This window comes from Diaporthe amygdali (assembly GCF_026229845.1).
Source record: "Diaporthe amygdali strain CAA958 chromosome Unknown NODE_7_length_1459731_cov_64_868725, whole genome shotgun sequence".
NCBI classification, from domain to species: domain Eukaryota; kingdom Fungi; phylum Ascomycota; class Sordariomycetes; order Diaporthales; family Diaporthaceae; genus Diaporthe; species Diaporthe amygdali.
Window position 1 is genome coordinate 1,156,311 of NW_026517027.1, and position 20,283 is coordinate 1,176,593.

Genomic DNA, 20,283 nt, shown 5'->3' on the forward strand with positions numbered 1-20,283 from the left:
AAATAATTTTCTAGGCCCCTCCATCAGACGCATCGCTCACTTCTTCTGCTGCATCGTCTTGAGCTGCCTCTCGACCAGCCTCATCGTGCCCTTCGGGATCCTCAGCCTGGTCCCCAGAACCAGCGCACCAGTCAGTAGGGCCAGGGCGCCGGCCTGGTGGGTAGCAGCCAGGTGGGTGGGCACGATGTAGATGAGGGTGCTGATGCCCAGCGTGACCTGCAGGAGCATGAGGTGCAGCAGGCCCATGGCGCTCTTGCGGGCGTCGGCGGGCAGGACGGCCTTGACCCTGCGCGTGCGGCTGTAGGCGAACAGGGCCAGCACCGAGGCGCACACGGTCATGGCCAGCATGCGGTGGTCGAGCTGGACCAGGCTGGGGTTCTCGAGGATGTTGCGCCACCACAGGTCCGAGGCGTCCTCCTTGCGCGAGTAGAACTTGTCGAAGAGCTCGGGCCAGGGCGGCGTGATGCCCGTGCCCATCATGGGGAACTCGTTGTAGATCAGGCCGGCGTCCAGACCCGCGACGAGCCCGCCGGACATGGCGGTCACGAAGACGAGGGCGGTCAGGGCGGTGGTGTAGCGCTTGAAGGGGGCGAGGGCCGAGCCGGAGAGGACCTTGGCGAGCTTGGAGGCGGCAGCGGGGTCGGCGAGTAGCTTGCGGGTGCGCAGGATGGAGAGGCCGGCGAGAAGCATCCAGGAGTAGCAGACGAAGGCGGTGGACAGGTGGGTGGTCAGGCGGTACTGGGAGACGCGCGGGTGGGCGCCCGGGGCGAACAGGTCGTCCTTGAGGCCCGAGGCGACCATCCACCAGCCGATGAAGCCCTGGAAGCCGATCAGGCCCGAGATGCCGACGAGGTTCCAGGCCATGCGCTTGGTGACCCTCCTGCGCGCGATGAAGTAGATGGTGGGCAGCACGAAGGTCATGCCGATGACGCGGCCCCAGATGCGGTGTGTCCATTCCATGAAGTAGATCTTCTTGAATTCATCGAGGTCCATGTGCGGGTTCAGCTTGATGTATTCGGGCGAGGCGCGGTACTTTGCGAACTCAGACTCCCAGTCCTCGGGGGACATGGGAGGGAGGGAGCCGGTGACGGGGCGCCATTCGGTTATACTCAGACTGTGGGGGAGGTATTAGCATGTTGATGCGCCTGTCTATCGTGTAGTACACCGGGGAAGGGACGCATACCCAGATTCTGTCAACCTTGTCAGGCCACCAAACACGACGATGCCGAAGACACTGGCGGCGCTGCCCAGCAACCAGTAGGCGACGGACTTGGAGCTGGTATCTGGGAAGGAACTGCTTCTTGTCTTGGACTTCTCTTTGGAGTCGGCGGCTGGCTCGGCAACATATTCAAGACTTGCAGCTGGAGAGCTGGTGCTGTTCTTGCTGGAGGTGGTATTGAGATACCGAACCGAGGCAGAGGCTGGGGGCTGGAGTTGTCGGACGGTCCGGGATCGGGCCAAAGAAGACAATAGAGACGGCTTCGTAGATGTTTGCTGCTTGGTAGTCTTGAGACATTGGCGGCAGACAAAGGGCGAGGCAGAGGTCGAAGTCGAGAAGGAGGCGGGCGAGGAGAGTCGTGATAGTTGGTTGGCCAGCCCTCGCAGGCCGGCACGGCGGATCGGCGCTGGCTGCAGATATGCCATGCCGCTGGCTTAGAGGCTCAAGCTCAGAGACAATATCTTTCCTGAAGACAGACCCATTGGGTGGGTTCAGGAGGTGCTGAACTGCTGAGGAGCTTCAACGAGCAGGCGAGCATGTAAGTAAGTATCGATGTGGGAAAAATACCCAATCAATCAGGTCATCAACGACTTTTTGCCAGTGGGCTGATTGGCGCGGCGCCATGTTCCTCGGCACGGCGGGCAGGGATCACCACGCAAGAGTGCATGGTGCCGGGTGCATGTACTACTGACCCAGTATTCAGGGTCCAAACCACAGCAGGACCCCTGCAAGTCAAGCTCAACATGCCATCGATACGCATAGCACAACGCACAGCCTGAACAGCCATCGCTCTCTGGCTGATACGCCAGCATTGCATGGCCTGGCACAGCTCAAGGTGCGCTCCCAAAGGCTCAGATGGCTCTGGATATTTAATCAATGCTGACTGTACACAGACTCGGGTGAACTTGAGGCTCCATGAGCATGAGCATGAGCATGCACATGAGAGCTGCTCTCAGTCGCAGCCACTCTCTCACCACCACTCCTGTCGGTCTCTTGCCCTTGCTGTCGACATGGCGCCCCATCTCGTCCCTATCAAACTGCTCCTCGCCTCACAAGCCCAGACACAGACCTCTGCGCACGCTGAGTCCAGGTTCCCGCAACAACAGCACGTCACCCCAGAAGCTATCGCGGTCTGCTGTCAAAATAGAGAGCAATGACATCAATTTTCAGTCTGTTTCCTCTTTTGACAAATTCGCGGAGCAGGCCGTCCGAGAAAAGACCACAAGCCCTGGCACCCCTCAGAACGAGCCCACTTACAAGGCCCCATCTCACAATCCTCGTCTGCTTTTGCTGCAACTCTTCGAACGCCTGGTAGAGCGCGGTCTTCTGCCTCAGATTACCGCTCAGCCGCATTCTTCTTCTTCTTCTGCCGATGGCGAACAAGTCTGGACTGTGACTATATCTCTGCCTGAGTGGGGCATTGATGTCAAGGGTCGTGGCTCAAGCAGACTGTTTGCAGAAGTCGCCGCCGCTACTCAGTTCGACCTCGCGCTGAGTAGCCCTGAGGCTGTTGCCAAGTTGCAGTATTATCCACGGAGCCATGTCTCGTCCGATAATGCGAATCACATAGTACAGTCATACTGGCAGTTTGCTCTGAACTCCAGCGGACCCCTCAAGCACACTATCACGAAACTCGAGTCGGGGGCTTATGAGGCTCGCACGTATGTAGGGAGCACCGACATTGGGGAGCCTGCGACGTCGGCTGTGAAGAAAGTGGCCAGAGGCATACAGAACTTAAGCCTGGCCCTTGCAGTCGCTACAGGTCATCCGGGTTTGTGGCACGCTGGCCTTCAGGATCCCTTCCAGCCCAAGATTGTGCTTGATCACCCACGCTGTGAAAAGCTGCAGCACTTTATCACTGCCGCAACTGACTACCTCCGTTCAACGCCCAATTTCTCACACGGCAGTCGTTACGAGGTCGCCCTGAAACCTTCCTCCCATAGAACCGGTGCTATAGAAGAAGGAGAGTCTGAGGCTGCAAAACAACGCGATATCCCTGAAATCAACTCATGGCTTACGGCCTTGCCGTTCCCGCCCTCTACGGCCAAGATGCTTGTTGTGGCTGCGAGCACCAGGTGCCTTGAAGGTGCCATCTTAGTCGCGGCTGTCGAGAAGTATTCTGTCTATCGGGATGGGGCCCGTCGCGGTAAAGAAGAGGATGGTTATCAAAATTCAGCTCTCTCAAATGTAATGGAAGGCGATCATGCAGGTATGGTCCTGTTTTTCAAGCGACTCCGAGAACTCCTCAGAAAGACCCAAAACATCGAAATCCAAAACGACCCAGGGGACCTTTCCAAGCCAAACCTCAGCGCACAAAGTCAGACCAAGAGTGTCGTGACACCCGGTACGAATCGTATGTCAAACCATCACGAGGAGTCATCATCGTCAATCAACAACTATCCCGGACTCGCTGAATACCCATTCACAATTGATGTTGAAAGTTTCAGGCGTTTCGCTCATTTTAATCCTGACGCAATGGACTCAGTCAGTGCTGCCGCCAGAGGAATTGAGCGCGTTTTGGCCACAGCTGGTCTTGTCAGTTACCCTGAAAAAACTTACATGAGTGTGCCAGGAAGCAAGCTCCGAGTACGAGCAGAACCCTATGGCGGCGCCTCTTTGAGCCACAATATGCACAGGAATAACATGTTGCGCCATCTTCTCGTGCTAGGTTTCCCTGAGAACATTGCTCAACTTGGGCACCGCAGCTTGGTCCCTGGACAACCGCCACAGCTGCGAATCGACTCTCAGGATGTGCACATAGACTCGCCACTCCGAGCACACATGCCTATGAAGCAGCTTTCCAAGAACTTGAAGAATGGTGGCTTGATGATTCTTACTGGAGCGACTGAATCCCCGGCTGGTGGCGGCCTCAGAGCTCGTTATTGCACCCCTATCTCGACATGGCAAGCTGTGCTCTTAGGGAAAGATCTGTCACTTCCAGATGGCAGTGAGACTCCCGTGATAGGCGCTGCCCAGGTCATTGTCAACAACTGGCTTCCGGTCCTTATCAAGTCCGAGGTGGAGGGAGTCTCCAACGAGCAGGCCCGGGATATGCTCTTCGAGGCGCGTGAGGCGCTCCGCCGCGCGATCGACAAGGCGATTCACGATTACTTCAGATTCTCGTGGCAATCACTTGGCTTCTATAAGTTGTTGGGTGAATTCCCAAATGAGCGCGGGTTCGAAGCCGAGGCGCAGTCCAAAGAGCAGCAGGATGCAATGGGGGATGGGGCGCGAGGACCCACTGCCGCTGCGATCAGGCATCCAGCTACTCCCAAACATGAGAACACCCACAAAGGGAAAGTCCAGAGGTCGAAAGCCCAAGAAAATTGAGGGTTAATCTCCAGATGATACCGCTAGTATTGTGCTGGCCCATTGCTTGCGCAAGACCAGGACGTTTGGTCCGTTTCTCAACACCAATGAACACAGTATCAATCACGACCGACTTAATGTCTGCCACAAGCCCCGAGAGGTCAGAGAAAACGTCTCTAGACAGCGCCGCTGCCCAATCTAAGTACAGACTCCAGCTTCCTGCAGAAGATATCCCACTCAACGAATGATCGTCAACAAGCGTCGGTGCTATTCTTGTACGGCTCAGATGCAATAAGCATACCGGACTTGACGGCTTATGGGCTCCTTCCAGTGGCCATGTAAACAATCCGCGTAATAGGCTCCAGCGTCTTTGGCATCTTGAGCGTTGCCGACTCATGTCAGGATAGCATTCAACTGAGAAGGTTCAGCACAAGAAATTTCCCATGGCTATTGCTAGTACGAGACCCCGCCTCCATAGGTGTTTGGGCATTGCAAGTGGTAACAAAGGTAAGTCGACAACCTGACAAGTCACCTGCATACCCGCTGCGATTCAATGTGTGCATCCCATGCACTTACGACATCGTGAGCGAGGAGATTGCTAGTCAATTTTTCTGTGCTTCCTGCAGGCTGCTGCAGTTTGGAGCTGCCGTTCCTGCGCAAGCGCAGGAGGAAGATCTCATCGCGTTCCCACCTCCCGAGCCTCCCGAAGCTTGCCATTGCGCTTGCAAGGCACCCTGCGGCTGTGCCGCATCCGGACTGGCCAGACACTCTCCCGGAGACGAGTTGGCTACCAGATCGGTCCCGCATGCCGGTGACGCTTGTGCATGGGACCCACAACGGCCTTTTCTAAACGGAAATTCGGCCGAGGCTGGAACAATTATGCCTGCGATCTTCGCATCTGGGTCCACGGTTTCTCGAGGTAGCGTCGTAGGGCTTGAGGAACCAGATTAACGAATCTGAACCAGCAAATCGATGATCACTACACTAGCCCAGGTAAATAGGAGAGGATTAGGAATTGTCCAAATGAGTGATGGGGCTGTGGCATCCTAGAGATCCGAATTATGGAGACTGCAGGGGAAACCGACCCCCCTTCTGACGTGTATATTAGGGTCGCGATCTAGGCAGCATGCAAAGGATTATTATATTCTCCTCCAGAGCCTTCCAAGACCTTGCCCTCGGTCTTCAGTCACTCATTAACGCTTATTGACTGTCGCTACAAAAGTCGTTATGTTGACCAGCTCCCTCACTCTCGCCGCCCTTGTCGGGGCGGCTGTGGCTTCGCCTCTCAGGAGAAGCAATCTAACCGACAGCGCCTACGTGGACTTGGGATATGAGATCCACACGGGCACAACAAATGTACGTAGGACTTCTGCCCGAGGATTGTCTGCCAACTTCGACTGACTTCCCAACAGTCGTCTGGAGGCTACTACATCTTCTCCAATATACCTTATGCAGAGCAGCCTACCGATGACCTGCGCTTCCACACGGTGGGCCTCCCCCAGGGGAACAGCTCTGCTGTCAACGATGGCTCGACAGATGTGATGTGCATGCAATCGTACCCTATGTGGATTATCGAGCTCACGGCTCAGTCGTACAACGTGTCGGTCGAGGTGATGGAGCAGATCCTACTTTCCCAGGCAGGACAGACAGAGGCCTGCTTGGTTCTTGACGTTTACGTGCCGGAGAATGTCTTCAAGCAGAATGCGACAGCGGCAGCACCCGTCCTGGTGTGGATTCACGGTGGTGGCTTTACATCCGGATCCAAGCTTTCGACTGGCAATCCGGCTGGCATCATCGCACGCTCGAAAATCAATGACGATGAGGGCGTCATTTTTGTGTCAATCAACTATCGCTTGGGTCTGTTCGGTTGGCTTGGAGCTGGCGGCATTACACCCAACCTTGGTCTCTACGATCAACGTACCGCTTTGGAATGGGTTCAGAAATACATCGGTCGCTTCGGAGGAGACCCAGCTCGTGTTACTACGATTGGTGAGAGCGCGGGTGCAACGAGCATTCTTCACCACATCACAGCCTACGGCGGAGAGGGCGAGCTGCCCTTTGCTCAGGGCATCATCCAGTCTCCGGCTTTCCAGTTCAACCTCAATTCAACGAGCGCCTACGAAGCCACTCTGACAGAAGCGACAAATGTCACTGGAAAAGCCATCACCAACGCATCACAGCTCGCTTCCCTGGACTCCGAGACGCTGAAAGCCATCAACTTCGGCGCGGTCCTAGCAGCACCGCAAGGCCAGTTCACCTACGGACCGGCCCCTGACGGTACCTACGTGCCCGCTCTGCCCCAGGTCCTCCTCGCCAAGGGCAGGTTCCACTCCAACGTCAACGTGATGGCGGCACACAACTCCCTCGAAGCCGCGCCCTTCGTTCCCTCTACGATCGCCAGCGAAGCCGACCTGATTGCAGCGCTCACAGCCAGCTTCCCCGAGATCGCGAACATATCGGACGTCCTCAACACGCTGTACCCGGCGTCCGCCTACCCGAACGCCTTCCTCCGCGGCGTGCAGTTCATCGGCGACGTCGACTTCAGCTGCACGACGCGGTACCTGGCCCTCGCGCTCGACAACCAGACGCACAACTACATTTTCGCCGTCCCGCCGGGATACCACGCCCAGGACACGGCGTACACATTCTTCAACGGCGACACTACCACCCTCAACGACGGAGTTGCTGTCGATGCCGGCCTGGCGAATGCGCTGCAGGATTATATCGTTGGCTTTGCGGCTACGGGCGTGCCGAGTGATAACCCTGCCGGCACGGCGCTGGAGTTCCCCGTCTATGGGGAGGAGGCGGCGGTGGTTGAGATTACCTCTGACGGGCTTGTTGTTGGGACGGATAATATGGCTAATGAGAGGTGTGCTTGGTGGCAGCAGGCTATGGTTGACGGGACTGTATAGATATCAGACGTGGAAGATAGGACTGCATGGCTTTGGACCGCCCCCATGAAAGCGGCATAATCATAATGCGTTAATGTGCACCCGACTTATGTATTGCCATGACTTTTCCAGGACGAGAATTTCTCTCCGATGTGTGGGTGTTCTCAGAAAGTTGCTTCTAAAGTAAGCTCTACACCCAAGATTAGGAATTTTCAGTGCCCTGATCTTTCATTAATAATCATCTGTGTTTATGTGCAGGGTTTGTGTCTTCTATCAATGTGAGCTTCGACATATGACTTTTTCTAGTATCTATTTTCTGTCATTTTCCGTCCTCTGCCTTCTTCAAGCTGAAAGAATCGAACCAAGACAATACTGCCCAACATCTGTAACACGAACTTTTGTAACCCCCGATCCGAGTACTCTAAGGCTACTTTCTGCAAGTTTTCAGCCCGTGATAGCAGTAACATCCTCCGGGAATAGATGCATCGTGTACAGCTTCAATGTTCAATTAAAAACCCGAGTCTGGCCTTACAAAACCCTGGTCTTCGTATGCCTCCATTTTCCAAGGTTATTCAAATGCAATTTACAAATGCGCCGCGTATTTTCTTACTCATCAATCAGGCCTGGTTGTTCATGTATGAAGTGGAGAGTCCGCTTGAATGTCTTGTACTTGTATGCCCCCAAGCCCATGGCTCTGGTAAGTTCTCCGCGAAGCCACACTGACAGCGGGAATATTGATCTGGATCTGGTGGTCGCGCACTCAGTGCTCGCGTATATGCACCAAGGGTCCCGATCGGCTGCAACCCTCATCCACAAAGTACTCTACATGATCTAGTAGGACTTTAGCCTGCATAATAGCCAGGCTGCCGGGTACTCATGAATGGAATAAATCCCGCGTTTGGGGCCAACTTGGCTGCTCTGATGCTGCTGTGACACTGAGCCAACAAATGGGGTGAACTGGCACCATGTACTTGTGCATAGAGTGTAAGATTGAGGGTGTGAGCAGCGCATGATGATCGTACCAGATTCTGGGAGAGCACAGCAGTTGGATAATTTGCATCTGCAGTTTACAAGATCAGCTGACCGGGTGTCGGCCAAGGCTTTGACCTTTTGGGATGCGTTGGAAGGCGCCAAGCCAGAGAATCGAGTAACAAAAGTACGAACAGGACGGCTATCTGCTTGCCATGTCATGCACATAGCTAGGAACTATATCACTTTTCGCGTAAGCGCCGCCGCCACACGCGGAATTACTCACCTTCAGTGTGGTTATCACGAAGGCATGCACGAATAGATGGGACGAGGGACAGTGTAACCCCGGGGATCTATGTGATCTTTCCAACACAGATTATATGTGGTGTACCTGTGCCATGTTTTTCCAATTCGAGAAGTCATCTCCGTTTCCGCTGCTTCCGCACACGCACATGCAAGATGGTCGTTGTACTTAACCAAGATTCCGAACGTGAAGGCTGACCTCACCAATTCGAGACGGAAGCTAGCCTCTGACCTGCAGTTAATGTGATAGGTCTTTTGCGTGCAGCAAATCATCCCACGTCTGGGAGATATTATCTGGCAGATCACAGAGTCGTGGCATCAAAGACGGGCCGAAAAAAGAAATGCTCGCTTAATGCTAAAGGCCAATCGAAGTCAACCCAGGTGATGTTGTATCGCGGTCAAGCAGCGTGGGATATGTTGGTGCAAAGGAGTGGGATGAACGCTGCATCCCGCGCTCTATATAAACGTGTCTGAAATCGAAAGCTTTTGTTTCGAGATCGGATATATCTACTGGTCTTGTCCTTGATATTCACTTGGATTTGGTGTGCTCATTTTCATTATATTATACATCCAACCGCAAATGATGAGAATGGAATTTAACTCTACTGTTCTGGCCAGCATTCCCGTGGCTTCATTCCAGCTTCTCGCCTGGTCAATTCTGAGCAAAGGCTTCGAGTTCGTCTCGGGGCTTTTTGGCTGGCTATGTGCAGCCACTTTCTTTGCTGGTATCGTCGTGGCCAAATCTCAACGGCAACTATCCTTCAGAAAACTATATGATGAGGCTGGAAACAGGATTCCTGACGGACCCAAGCCTCTACCTATCGTTGGTAAGTCTTACTCCACGTGAATAGAACAGTCACATGTGGAACTCAAGGAACTGAAGCACCGAACAGGATCCTTCCCATTCCTGACAGAGTACCCGGAACTTACCCTCGACAAATGGGCAAAGAAGTATGGAGATCTATATTCCATATGGCTTGGCAACCAACTCTTCGTCATCATCTCTAGCCCGCATGTCGCCAAGGACTTTTTGGTAACGTACGGCGCGGTGTTCTCCTCTCGGAAAGAAATGTTCATCAAGAGCAAAACCGTCTTCGCAGGGCGTGGGATCACTGCCACCCCGTACAACGACCGTTGGAGAAAACACCGGCGCATTGCTTCCGGCTGGCTGAGCCAAAAAGCCGTCGACCGGTATACCCCCGTTCTTGACCGCGAAGCCACCGATATGATAGTTGCTCTTTACGACGCAAGCGATGGCGGGAAGAGACTTGTCAACCCACAGCCGTATGCTGGGCGATGTTCGTTGAACAATATGTTGACAATTGTGTTTGGGATAAGAACCAACTCTGTCCATCATCCCATGGTCAGTACCGCTCTTCGCCTTAGCCGAGAGTTCATGTAAGCCACGATTTGGACAACTGTCTTGATATTCTCCGGACCGAGCTGACGGCGAATAAAAGGAATTGCACTGGTCCCATGTCTAATCTGGTTGACTTCATCCCTCTTCTCCAATTTTTGCCATCCCAAATACGGAGTCGTGGTCGCAAGCTACACCAGGATCTGGTGAATATTTACGGTGGCCTGATCAATGATATTGATAGGCGCATGAAGCGTGGTGAGAATGTGCCTGAATGCCTTGCCAAGACCATGCTCCAGCTCCGCGACACAGAGCAGCTTGATCATCTCGATATGGCCATTACTGCGTCGGCCTTCATGATTGGCGGCGTCGAGACGGTCTGTCACCAAGGCTGAAGTCATTCTTATACACAACAAAGAAGTCGCTGACTGGAGGAGAGTGTAGACAGCATCTATCATGCAGTGGTTCTCAGCACTGATTCCATCCTACCCCAACATTCAAAAACGAGCTCAGGAAGAGCTCGACCGCGTTGTTGGACGTGATCGGCTTCCGACCGTGGAAGATGAGGCAGATCTTCCGTATATCCATGCCATCTTGAAGGAAGTTGAGCGGTGCCACAATCCTTTCTGGCTCGGCACTCCTCATGTTGCCTCGGAAGACTTTACCTATAATGGGAAGTTTATTCCCAAAGACACGGTAATAGTGTTGAATACTTGGACAATGCATTACGATGAGGACAGACATCACAATCCAATGGAATTCAACGTGAGTTCATTTTTCATAACGTCTAGTGTCCTGAGATCGGACCAGAGGGAAATAATAGCTGAAATCACACCAAATATACAGCCTGACCGATATATCAACGACCCTCTCACGGCTGCACAGTCTTCCAACCTCGCGGATCCGTACGAGCGTGATCACTGGATGTTCGGCGCGGGCCGGCGTATCTGCCCCGGGATGATAGTAGCAGAGCGTGAGATCTGGCTGACCATTTCCCGGCTGATATGGGCCTTCACCCTTGAGCAGGTCCCAGGGCACGCAATAGATCTCACGGAATATGATGGGCTGAGCGGCAGGTCGCCTGTGCCCTTCCATATCAGGCTCGTGCCGCGCCACCAAAATGTCAAGAAAGTGCTAGATACTGCCCAGACCAAGAACGATTGGGCCTGTTGGAGGTAGGTAGAGGGAGCAGACTGTGGTTTTTCTTGTGTTGGAAACAGCGTAAGCCGCCTAACCGAACTGTTGGTTCTCGGAGGGGAACTTTGATGTCATGCAGAAACAGAGCCGGCCTGAACATTCGATGTTGAATCTAGATTGGCGGGTAATCCGCTCGAACGACTACATACAAAGAATGAGGGCAACGTCATTCGTTTGCTGTGTCTCAAGCGGGCTCAGCCCTACATTCAGATACTTTAAGGGAACATTTCCGTTGGAAACCCATTGAAACTAGCCTTCGAGAGCTCTTGAGCTTTCAGCAGGCTAAAACTTGCCAAAACATGCAAGGAGACCACTTCCCGCATTCTGATTCCACGGCCCAGCAGCCAGACCCTGGACTGGGGAGTCAAAGACGGAAGGGTGGTAGTGGGTGGACCCTTGGGGGCCATCCGGTTTCAATGCAACTTCGTGGCCACCTGTTTGAAGCTGACCATGCTGACAACCCCACTAAGTTCACCGTAGAATGCTGGGTCCCCTGGACAGAAGTGGCTCCTATTTGATGGGTATATAGAGATGAATGAGCTGGCCAAAACGCATAAACAGTGAAATCATACGATGGCAGGAAGCCGTCCTGATGTTGGATACTCCGTGGATCTTCCTTTATGCTGACAGGATCGGAAAGCCAAGGGGGATAAAGGCAAGCTTAAGCCTGTCTTGTCCTGTACGTTGTCGTACGCACGTAGTAGTACGACTTCCAGACTAACAAAGCTAGATCAAGGGCCAATCAGAGCATCAATGAACTTGATGACCAGGACGCCCCACACCCATCAGCCCCTTCGCCAGGGAAGCAGGCCTCTTCAAAAAGAAGGTTCTTCTGAAGAGAAAAAAGACATATGGGTATATGAATCTGGCCTTTCTCAGTTGCTGTGGCTGCCAATTTATTTGACTACTCTCACTGATCTGATTTTCACCTGTCTCTGCCACCAGATCTACCCACGTCTTTCACCAAACACTAGCAAACAGGCCGCGGACACTCACTAAAGCCGAAGCGTCTGTCTGGTTCGCTCTTCGGAGGCCGAAAAGAAGCCTTCTCGTTCATTACAATCCTTCAAATTAGTTGGACCTCGGGAGCTTCGCAAGACACTGATATCTTGCACACACATCATGGCCCATCCCTCAGAAGCAGCCCCACTGCTTGGCAACGGCAACGCCAACGGGCGTCATCTCGCCCGGAACGGAGCCGAGCCGGCCGTCGAGCGGGCCCCACTCAACTCACCTATGCTCCGGCCCGACGCCCTGAGACGGCCCTCGCAGAGATATCTCTCGTACCAGCATGACTCTCATCACCACTCCGAGGAGCACAACAGCAGCAATGGCGACATGATCCGCGACATGACCAGTAAGTGGCTGACTGTCATATGAGATTCTTCACAAAAGCGAGAACAATTCGGTTCACTAACAAAGTCCCACAGTCGGCTTTGCAGACGGTCTCACTGTGCCTTTTGCCCTGACAGCCGGCCTGTCCTCGCTGGGCAGCACAAAGCTGGTCGTGATCGGCGGGTTGGCTGAGCTGTTCTCAGGCATGATCAGCATGGGCCTGGGGGCCTACCTGGCCGCGGCGACGGAGCGGCAGCACTGGGAGGCCGAGTACGAGCGCGAGCGGTGGGAGGTCGACAACTGCCCGGAGCGCGAGCGCGAGGAGATCTACGAGGTGCTCGACAAGTACGGCATCTCGCGTGATGCGGCCCGGGGAGTTGTCGACGAGCTGTGCGTCGCCACGCCAAAGGGCAAGGAACGCTGGGTCAATTTCATGATGGACTTTGAATTGCAATTGCCCGAGCCAGACACCAGCGCCGCCTGGGTCTCGGCTGTCACCATGGGCTTAAGCTACTTCGTCGGCGGGTTGATTCCCATGATCCCTTACTTCGTCATGAACTCGGCTCAGCAGGCGCTGCTGGTCAGCATTGCTATTACGGTTGTCATCCTGCTGGTGTTTGGCTATGTCAAGACCTGGGTCACCATCCACAACAAGAGGGCCGGGGTTTGGGGCGCTCTACACACTCTGCTGATCGGTGCCTTGGCCGCGGGTACGAGTTATGGCATCGTGAGGCTCTTGGACTCGGGCGATGGGTCCACTTGAGAGGCATAGATCTGTGTGCTCACGGTTGTACGATGTTATGGTGTTCTGGACAATTAAAAAGGAAAGGATGGCGTTTCGTGGCACAGGAGATTTTGATAAGCTAATGAGGCAGGATAGTCCGCCTTTCACGATCAATCATGATAAAGATCACATAGGAGCCGATTTTCTTTTGCCGACATTCGTGACTGTGTCATAGACGCTCTGCCGATTGGCTTCAACCACCCTCTCGAGTTTGCAAATGAAGGCGTGCACACAGACGGTCAGAACCTCCAAATCTCCGAGCTCTTGGTGCCTTAGAACTTCGATTCTTCATTCCCCAGACGACAGTTTTACCCGCTGCCACTGTACGCTCATTCCATTCCAGGATGAATAATAGCCGGGCTGCATTTTCATGTCAAGGGTCAAGTATTTGGGCGTTGACTGCTAAGTAACGAGAATATAGCAAGTGTGCCTGAATGAAAAACCCTTTTTCCGGACAAAAAATCTGACCGGTTCCGAGGCATGGCCGGATAACATTTACTTGCGATCATGGCTGCTCAGAAGGTGCAATACCTGGCCATCACACTGTACGGTAGGGGTTTCTCGAGCTACAATTCAAGAGCTGAGCCCGAGCATACGTTCTGCCTTGCTTAAAAAGAACATAACAGGTAATTCTGTTTTGGTCTTGAAAATACGATTTGAAAAATTGCAAAACCATGCTTTATCGTTTTGGAATGAGAGTGTCATTGATGCTGGGTGCAACTGTGACGGAGAAAATTGTACCTTGCATACCGAACAACACCACCCTGTCTACATGCAATCCCAATTCGCCACGAAAATTGAGACAGTAGACGCGGTGCGTTGAACACACAAACTTCTGCTGATATAAAATGGTGCGTCGGTTGATAGGCATGACAGACATGTCAGTCCGTGATAGGTACCCGTTACCCCTGAAGACCCTGCATAGGTGACGGCTTCTCTTTGAGACCTCAAAATCGCCACCAAGACTCTTTGGAGCTTCTGGCCAATTTATTGTGAAACTGAGTTATCCTCGATGTGTATTCGCTGTTCGGGTAACCAGGTTGTTGCTGCGCGCACCGATCGGGAGACTGGCTGACGCTGACAGCTGTCACCATCAAGACTTACACGAAGCGGCAGTCAGCATCGCCGAAACTTGTCGCCACTCTGAGACTTATATAGAGACTTTGAGATTACTGAGACATGACTTCTCTAATTCCAATTCAATTAAGCCCAATAAATCAATCGGACAAATTCCCATCAGCTGCAACTTTCCCCCAAGAACCCAAAATACACGCTGGCTCCCTTCCAGTACTTCCTTTTCTCCTCAGCAGACAATCCCGAAGTCAAGATGGTCCGCGTCGCCAACACCATCCTCCGCCACCGTCCTGGTGCCAGCACCAAGGACACCGAAGATGCGCCAGTCAAGGGTGCCGACGTCAAGGTCACCGCTGCTCCTGTCCCTACCCCAGCAGAGCCCGATACCACACAGGAGGCCACCACCGAAGCCGCCGCTGAGGTTGCTGCCGAATCCACGGCCGATGCGCCCGTCGAGGATGCTTCACCCGCTGAGCTCGAGACGGCCCTGGCCAGAACCAAGCGTGCCGCCCGCCGCGGCTCAGCCGACAAGGCCGGCAAGAAGGAGACTCGCAAGGCCGAGCGGGTAGAGAAGAAGGAGGTCCGCCAGGAGAAGCGCGACACCAAGAAGGTTGCCAAGAAGGAGGCGCGCAAGGAGGCCAACGACGCCAAGAAGGAGGCCCGCGCTGCCGCTGCCGCAGAGAAGAAGGAGAAGGCCGCTGCCGCTGCTGCCGCCGCCGCCGAGAACCCTGAGAGCGCTGGGTACTTCGCCAGGCTCTTGAGCTGGGGCAGGGGCACCCCCAAGAATGAGGGTGAAGAGAGTGCCGAGGATGCTGAGAGCTCCGATGACGACGAGGAGACCAGGGTCGAGGATGCCACTGAGGCCCAGGCCCAGGAGCCCTCTGTTGAGCCTGCCGATGAGCTGTATGAAGTCAACGACATCCCCATCAGGATGACCGTTGCCCAGCCTCAGCCCATTGCTGCTTGCTGAAGATGTATCAGCTGCGTCCTTGAGATGCCTTCCGTTCTTCCAGGGGCCCGACTAGACTGGGCGTCCCCCTCCGAAATGTCACTCACTTTTTGAGCCTTAGAGGATAGATTTAATCGACTAGAACTCACTTTGTTGTTGGAATCGCCTAGTTTTTGAGTGCAGAATATGAGATAGCTTGTTATGTAGTACTCACACTGAACGATTATTTATCTCTGGGAGACCCAGAAATTTCATAAATTGTGTGAGGTCTTTTCATATAATATTCGATCAGTGCACATGATATAACTCGCACAGCTATCTATGCTACAGCTACTTTAGTGGCCATAGGCCTCCGTGAATCTGGCCTCAAGATCCTTCTCACTCAGAAGTGGCAAGCCGACAAGGTTATTATCCACTCTCTCATAGTACGCTTTGTATATGCCACTCGTGAGGGAAGCCTTGACAAGAGCAATGATATTGGGCATTTCGGGCTTTTCTTTGACAAGGGCTTCCAGTTTGTTGAATTCGGCCACAGGGTCGTTGATGTGTGTGATGGTCCATTCTGCCTGCGGGGCGCGCTTCTTCGCAAGGCTCAAAAGCTGTGCTTGTGTCACAACAAGCTCATGCACGAACAGATTCTTGTTCTTGGTCGGTCCCGGATTCTTGAGGGCACCCACAATGGCTCGTGCCGCTCCGTTCAGGCTCGTGGTGCTGATACGGCTAGTCCCGTCTCCCCAGAGCTGAGCTGTCTTTTGCTCCCAGTCGAAGGCCACGCCGGAATTGACGAGGAAGTCGGTAAAAGCTCCAATGCTGAAGATTGTGTATTCAATCTCATCCGACTTTGACATCAGGTACTTCTGGATTTCGACCATGCCGACATGGTGCGGGAGGTGACTGGCGGCCGGGTCCGTCGTGAGGCTGCCGAAGTCCGAGGGGATGAAACGTCGTACACCCGCCTTGATCGCAGCGTCGATGATCGACTTCTGGCCAAAAATTGCCTCGATAGCGACTGTGGATACCACTGCATCCTGTCCCTGCAACGCGCTCTCCAGGCTTGCCGCGTCATTGTAGTCCGCAGTGATGCGGCGGACACTGGCCGGAAGGTCGTCATCCGACTTGTCTGAGCGGCTGAGGAGAGTCACTTGGTATCCTCCCTTCAGTAACTCAGGAAGGACAGCAGACCCAAATAGGCCTTTCTGAAAGCTATTAGCAAATGCCCACAAAATGTTGTTAGAGAACAGGGACTTCCTTACGCCAATGAGCATTATCTTCTTGAAGGAGGCCATGTTTTCTCAGAGAGGACGTGAAATTGTTGATGAGCAGCGGTGCATGGAAACTTGACTTTCACCGTCCTTCGTCGGCCTTTATAACTTGGGTCATCTCTGGTGCAGTTAGGCTTAATCTATAAGCCCAAGCTGTGGAAGCTCTCGGTAGAGGTCATCATCGTGGACCATTGATAAATCCACTAATAAGCAATTGAAAGGCTGTGTATGCGGATACAAATTCTCGTAAGTCAGCCGGGCACCCATCCCAGGTCGTGTGTGCCTGGTTGTGTGTCTCAGTCAGAAAAACACAATGCGGATACAAAAGCTGTCGGGTCCAAACTGGGTTTGTCATCTTGGCGGATGTCGCTCGGTTGCACTACAACTAAAAAGAAAGTCCGCCCGCCCCATCCGGAGCCATGTTTGCATCCGCCCTGCCTCCTGCTGTACATTTCGGTTCAAACCGTCATACCGCTACTCCCGATGTTGTGGACCAACCACCCATGGCTGATCAGCTCAATAATAAACGAATTACAAGTGTAAGTACCATTTTCCTATGATCACTTACCATCCAAACAGACGAGGTTTCTAATCTGCGCCACCAGGCGTGCCATCAATGCCAGAGACGTAAGAGACGCTGCGATGGAGAGAAGCCGTCATGCGGGAATTGTGTAAAATGGAACGTTTCTTGTGACTACAGCGAACGAAGGCACAGAGGTCCAGGAAAGAAGTGAGCCCAGCTTGGTGAGCGCTCAACATTGCAGCATGATATCTGACTGATTGCAGGGGGAAATCTGGAGAACATCGTCAGAAGCAAGCGACGAGGCTAGAGTCTACTTTGCGAGTGCATGGCCCTGCTCTAGTTCCCGTCTCGAGGGACGAGGCAATGGAATGCGACGAGCTTGTTCGCACCTCTCTCCCCGAAGGTGAGGAAAATGACAATTTGCCGACCTCTGCCAACCCTATCTCGACGAACACTTCTCAAAATCCTAAAGTGCGGAGCGGTGACGATCAGCCCAACTTGGAGATAGAAAATCCGGCGGGATCGGACCTTGGCCTTCGACCTACGGCTAGTGCACAGGGAAAGAGCTCGATTCCCGCCTGGGTAAATTTAAATCTCGCCGGGTTTGCACACGACACGAGAGCGGAATATGAATGGATGCGGGCCCACGAGGACCGAAGCTCTTACCACAGCCAAATCTTTGCCAGACTTCCCAAACAACAGCAGCATATATTGAGCCTCACACAACCCATTTTGGAGGAGCTCCAACCTTACGGCATCATGATCACCACCGAGTCCTGGCTACACCTGGTGGATCAGCAATGTCTAGCGGACATCGATCGCTATGTCGATAGCCCCTCTCGATGGGCCGTCGTGAACTCACTCTACGCCAGTGCCATGTTACACAGAGCCACCAGCGATTTTCTGGCAGTGATATTGCCGACTGCGTGGAGCTACTTCAAAAATGCGTTTTCAAAGTTCCCGGAACTTGTTACTCAGGGTAAAGACGTCTCAGCATGTGAAGCACTGCTGGCGATGGTTATGTTCGTGCAATGCACCGCCGACGTCCAATTGACCTCGCAAATTACGGCTGCAGTCACCCGTCTTGTGCAGAATCTAGGTCTGCATCGGAGAAAGTTCTACATTTCGCTCGATCCCACTGCTGCTGAGAGGCATCTTCGGGCTTTCTGGCTTGCTTATATACTTGACGTTGACGCGATGGAAAAGTACGATTTTCGCCCTAGCCTTGGGGATGAGGAGCTATCTGTGAACTTGAATTGTAGCTCCTCGCCGGGGTTCCACACTCAAAACGGCTCGCTTGGTGTCCTCCGATGCAGAGCAGAACTAGCCGTCGTCCAGAGAAGAGCGCACGAGCGGCTACATCCTGATAAAATCGTCCATATGAACCGCGACGAGCTCCTGGTAAACGCTCAATCGATGAGCAGACAGTTACAAGCGTGGAAGAGTTGTCTGTCAGAAGAGACATGGAAAGACGGTCCAGAGTCTGATCATTTGTCCCTCGCCCTTTTGCACTACGCTTTTTACAACACTGTGAGCAGAGTCCACATGGCCGTTGTCGGTCTCAGGGCTACTGAGCACTCCAGACCGGATCTGACTTTGGCTCGGGGAGAAAGTCATCCAGAGCCTAGTATACAAGATGCCTGGGCTACTTGCGCGGTCTCAGCCCGGAACACGATCAAGGTTATGGGCATCTTGGCGCCACAGCCGTTTTTCCATTTGTGGTATGTTATGTGATCGATTTGGCCCATATTTACATCAGATATTTACTAAAATATGGTTGGACAAACAGGGGGACTTTGTGCTACCCTTTTTCAGCGGTGCTTATGCTGTTGTCGGCGATACTCGAGGATCCTGGTGCGGCAACGGCGCAGGACGATGCTAGCAGAATAGGAGAATTTGTCACGTTTCTGAAGGGGCTCGCCGGTGATGCATGTGACGTGAAAAAGATGTTGGAGGCATGTATCAGGCTCCATGACGTTGCGTCTTGTGCCATCGATAGCTTCCAGGCTGGAGAAAATTCACATGACCCTGGAGCGGCAGTTGTCCCAATCATCACGGTGGCGCAACTGGAGGTAAGCAGTGCTCACCCGGCCAGCCAGCATGATGATCAAATGCAAGCTAACAGAACTCATTCAGTCTATCCGAGCGAAACTCTTCTGTGTGAAAGACTGGCTGCAACTCGCACAGGGGTTTTTGAGCAATCTCCCGATGCTTCGGGCTGAAGCAGACGAAGTGCTTTCCGACATTCTTGGAAACGACACATCGCAAGGGGAATACGGTTTGTTTGTCCCTGAGCTGTTCAAATCACACAATCATAACTTCTCTTTTGGAACTTGAAGCATTGGATATCGAAGTTGATGAATTAAACTTGAACAAGATCGTTTTCCCTCCCCCCTCGGCCCATTACCAATGGAAAGTTCTTTGGAATGTCATTTCTATTCACATGTAAGAGAAAGACGAAGTCCAGCTTAAGAACACCTTTTTCTATAAAAAATGAAAATTGCTTCTATATCTGACCCGAAAGGTACCAAATTGTGCCAATAGACATGCAAGAGCATCCTGCACAAGAGTGGCTGACTTCCGTAATGTGCTCATCAAAAGCTCAGCAAACCTCTCGTGAAATATTTTATACAATTTTCCATCCAATTAACTTTTTTCATGAACCTGGGCTGTGACAGCTTATAAGCGAGCAACTGAGTAGGAGCTGCACGCGAACGCAAAAGACCAAAAATGACATGCACATGTGCACCAATACATTTCCCGAACAGCATTCAGGCTGTCCGACATGCAGCTAGGCAGTCATGCAGCATACGGTGCATCGCAGCGAGTCTTTGCTTACGTCTTGATTCTTCACTCAGCCTTTTGACTTTGACAGACATCACTTGCGCTAGAGAATCTGCCTAGGTGTGAGTTTCTTCATTACAATGAATTCCAACCGTTCACCAGCCGATCCTTCCGTCCTCCGTGCGCCCATCCCGTATCATCCCCCCCTTGGTGTGATAACTTGGCCCAGGACTTTGTGCGAGTCCTGTGTTCGATTTCAAAGGCAAGACAGCCACTACCTATTCTATTCATTTGAGCACAGCAAAGATAAGACTGCCTTAGCCATGT

The 20,283-nt window shown here is 53.0% G+C and overlaps 7 protein-coding genes across 7 annotated transcripts; 5 read left to right on the top strand and 2 right to left on the bottom strand.

The window, feature by feature from the left end:
* Positions 1–36: 36 nt before the first annotated feature.
* Positions 37–1,644, bottom strand: J7T55_013995 (cytochrome c oxidase assembly protein COX15; the record flags this gene model as incomplete). Its single annotated transcript, XM_053140923.1, has 2 exons — positions 37–1,114; positions 1,184–1,644. 2 exons carry the CDS (start codon positions 1,642–1,644, stop codon positions 37–39), a joined length of 1,539 nt encoding a protein of 512 aa, XP_052996331.1.
* A 490-nt stretch (positions 1,645–2,134) lies between these two features.
* On the top strand, positions 2,135–4,549 carry J7T55_013996 (uncharacterized protein; the record flags this gene model as incomplete). Its single annotated transcript, XM_053140924.1, has 1 exon — positions 2,135–4,549. One exon carries the CDS (start codon positions 2,135–2,137, stop codon positions 4,547–4,549), a length of 2,415 nt encoding a protein of 804 aa, XP_052996332.1.
* A 1,206-nt stretch (positions 4,550–5,755) lies between these two features.
* Positions 5,756–7,440, top strand: J7T55_013997 (carboxylesterase family protein; the record flags this gene model as incomplete). The annotated part of the gene is made up of 2 exons (XM_053140925.1): positions 5,756–5,884; positions 5,941–7,440. 2 exons carry the CDS (start codon positions 5,756–5,758, stop codon positions 7,438–7,440), a joined length of 1,629 nt encoding a protein of 542 aa, XP_052996333.1.
* Positions 7,441–9,280: 1,840 nt separating this feature from the next.
* On the top strand, positions 9,281–11,763 carry J7T55_013998 (uncharacterized protein; the record flags this gene model as incomplete). Its single annotated transcript, XM_053140926.1, has 8 exons — positions 9,281–9,518; positions 9,585–9,975; positions 10,030–10,089; positions 10,152–10,425; positions 10,493–10,813; positions 10,895–11,223; positions 11,587–11,629; positions 11,716–11,763. 8 exons carry the CDS (start codon positions 9,281–9,283, stop codon positions 11,761–11,763), a joined length of 1,704 nt encoding a protein of 567 aa, XP_052996334.1.
* A 604-nt stretch (positions 11,764–12,367) lies between these two features.
* On the top strand, positions 12,368–15,408 carry J7T55_013999 (vacuolar iron transporter; the record flags this gene model as incomplete). Its single annotated transcript, XM_053140927.1, has 6 exons — positions 12,368–12,602; positions 12,676–13,290; positions 13,540–13,631; positions 13,884–13,914; positions 14,449–14,498; positions 14,605–15,408. 6 exons carry the CDS (start codon positions 12,368–12,370, stop codon positions 15,406–15,408), a joined length of 1,827 nt encoding a protein of 608 aa, XP_052996335.1.
* Positions 15,409–15,722: 314 nt separating this feature from the next.
* J7T55_014000 (uncharacterized protein) lies at positions 15,723–16,673 on the bottom strand (the record flags this gene model as incomplete). The annotated part of the gene is made up of 2 exons (XM_053140928.1): positions 15,723–16,583; positions 16,641–16,673. 2 exons carry the CDS (start codon positions 16,671–16,673, stop codon positions 15,723–15,725), a joined length of 894 nt encoding a protein of 297 aa, XP_052996336.1.
* A 395-nt stretch (positions 16,674–17,068) lies between these two features.
* On the top strand, positions 17,069–19,509 carry J7T55_014001 (uncharacterized protein; the record flags this gene model as incomplete). Its single annotated transcript, XM_053140929.1, has 5 exons — positions 17,069–17,188; positions 17,350–17,393; positions 17,436–18,893; positions 18,962–19,244; positions 19,309–19,509. The coding sequence occupies 5 exons, from the start codon at positions 17,069–17,071 to the stop codon at positions 19,507–19,509; spliced, it is 2,106 nt and encodes a 701-aa protein (XP_052996337.1).
* Positions 19,510–20,283: the final 774 nt, after the last annotated feature.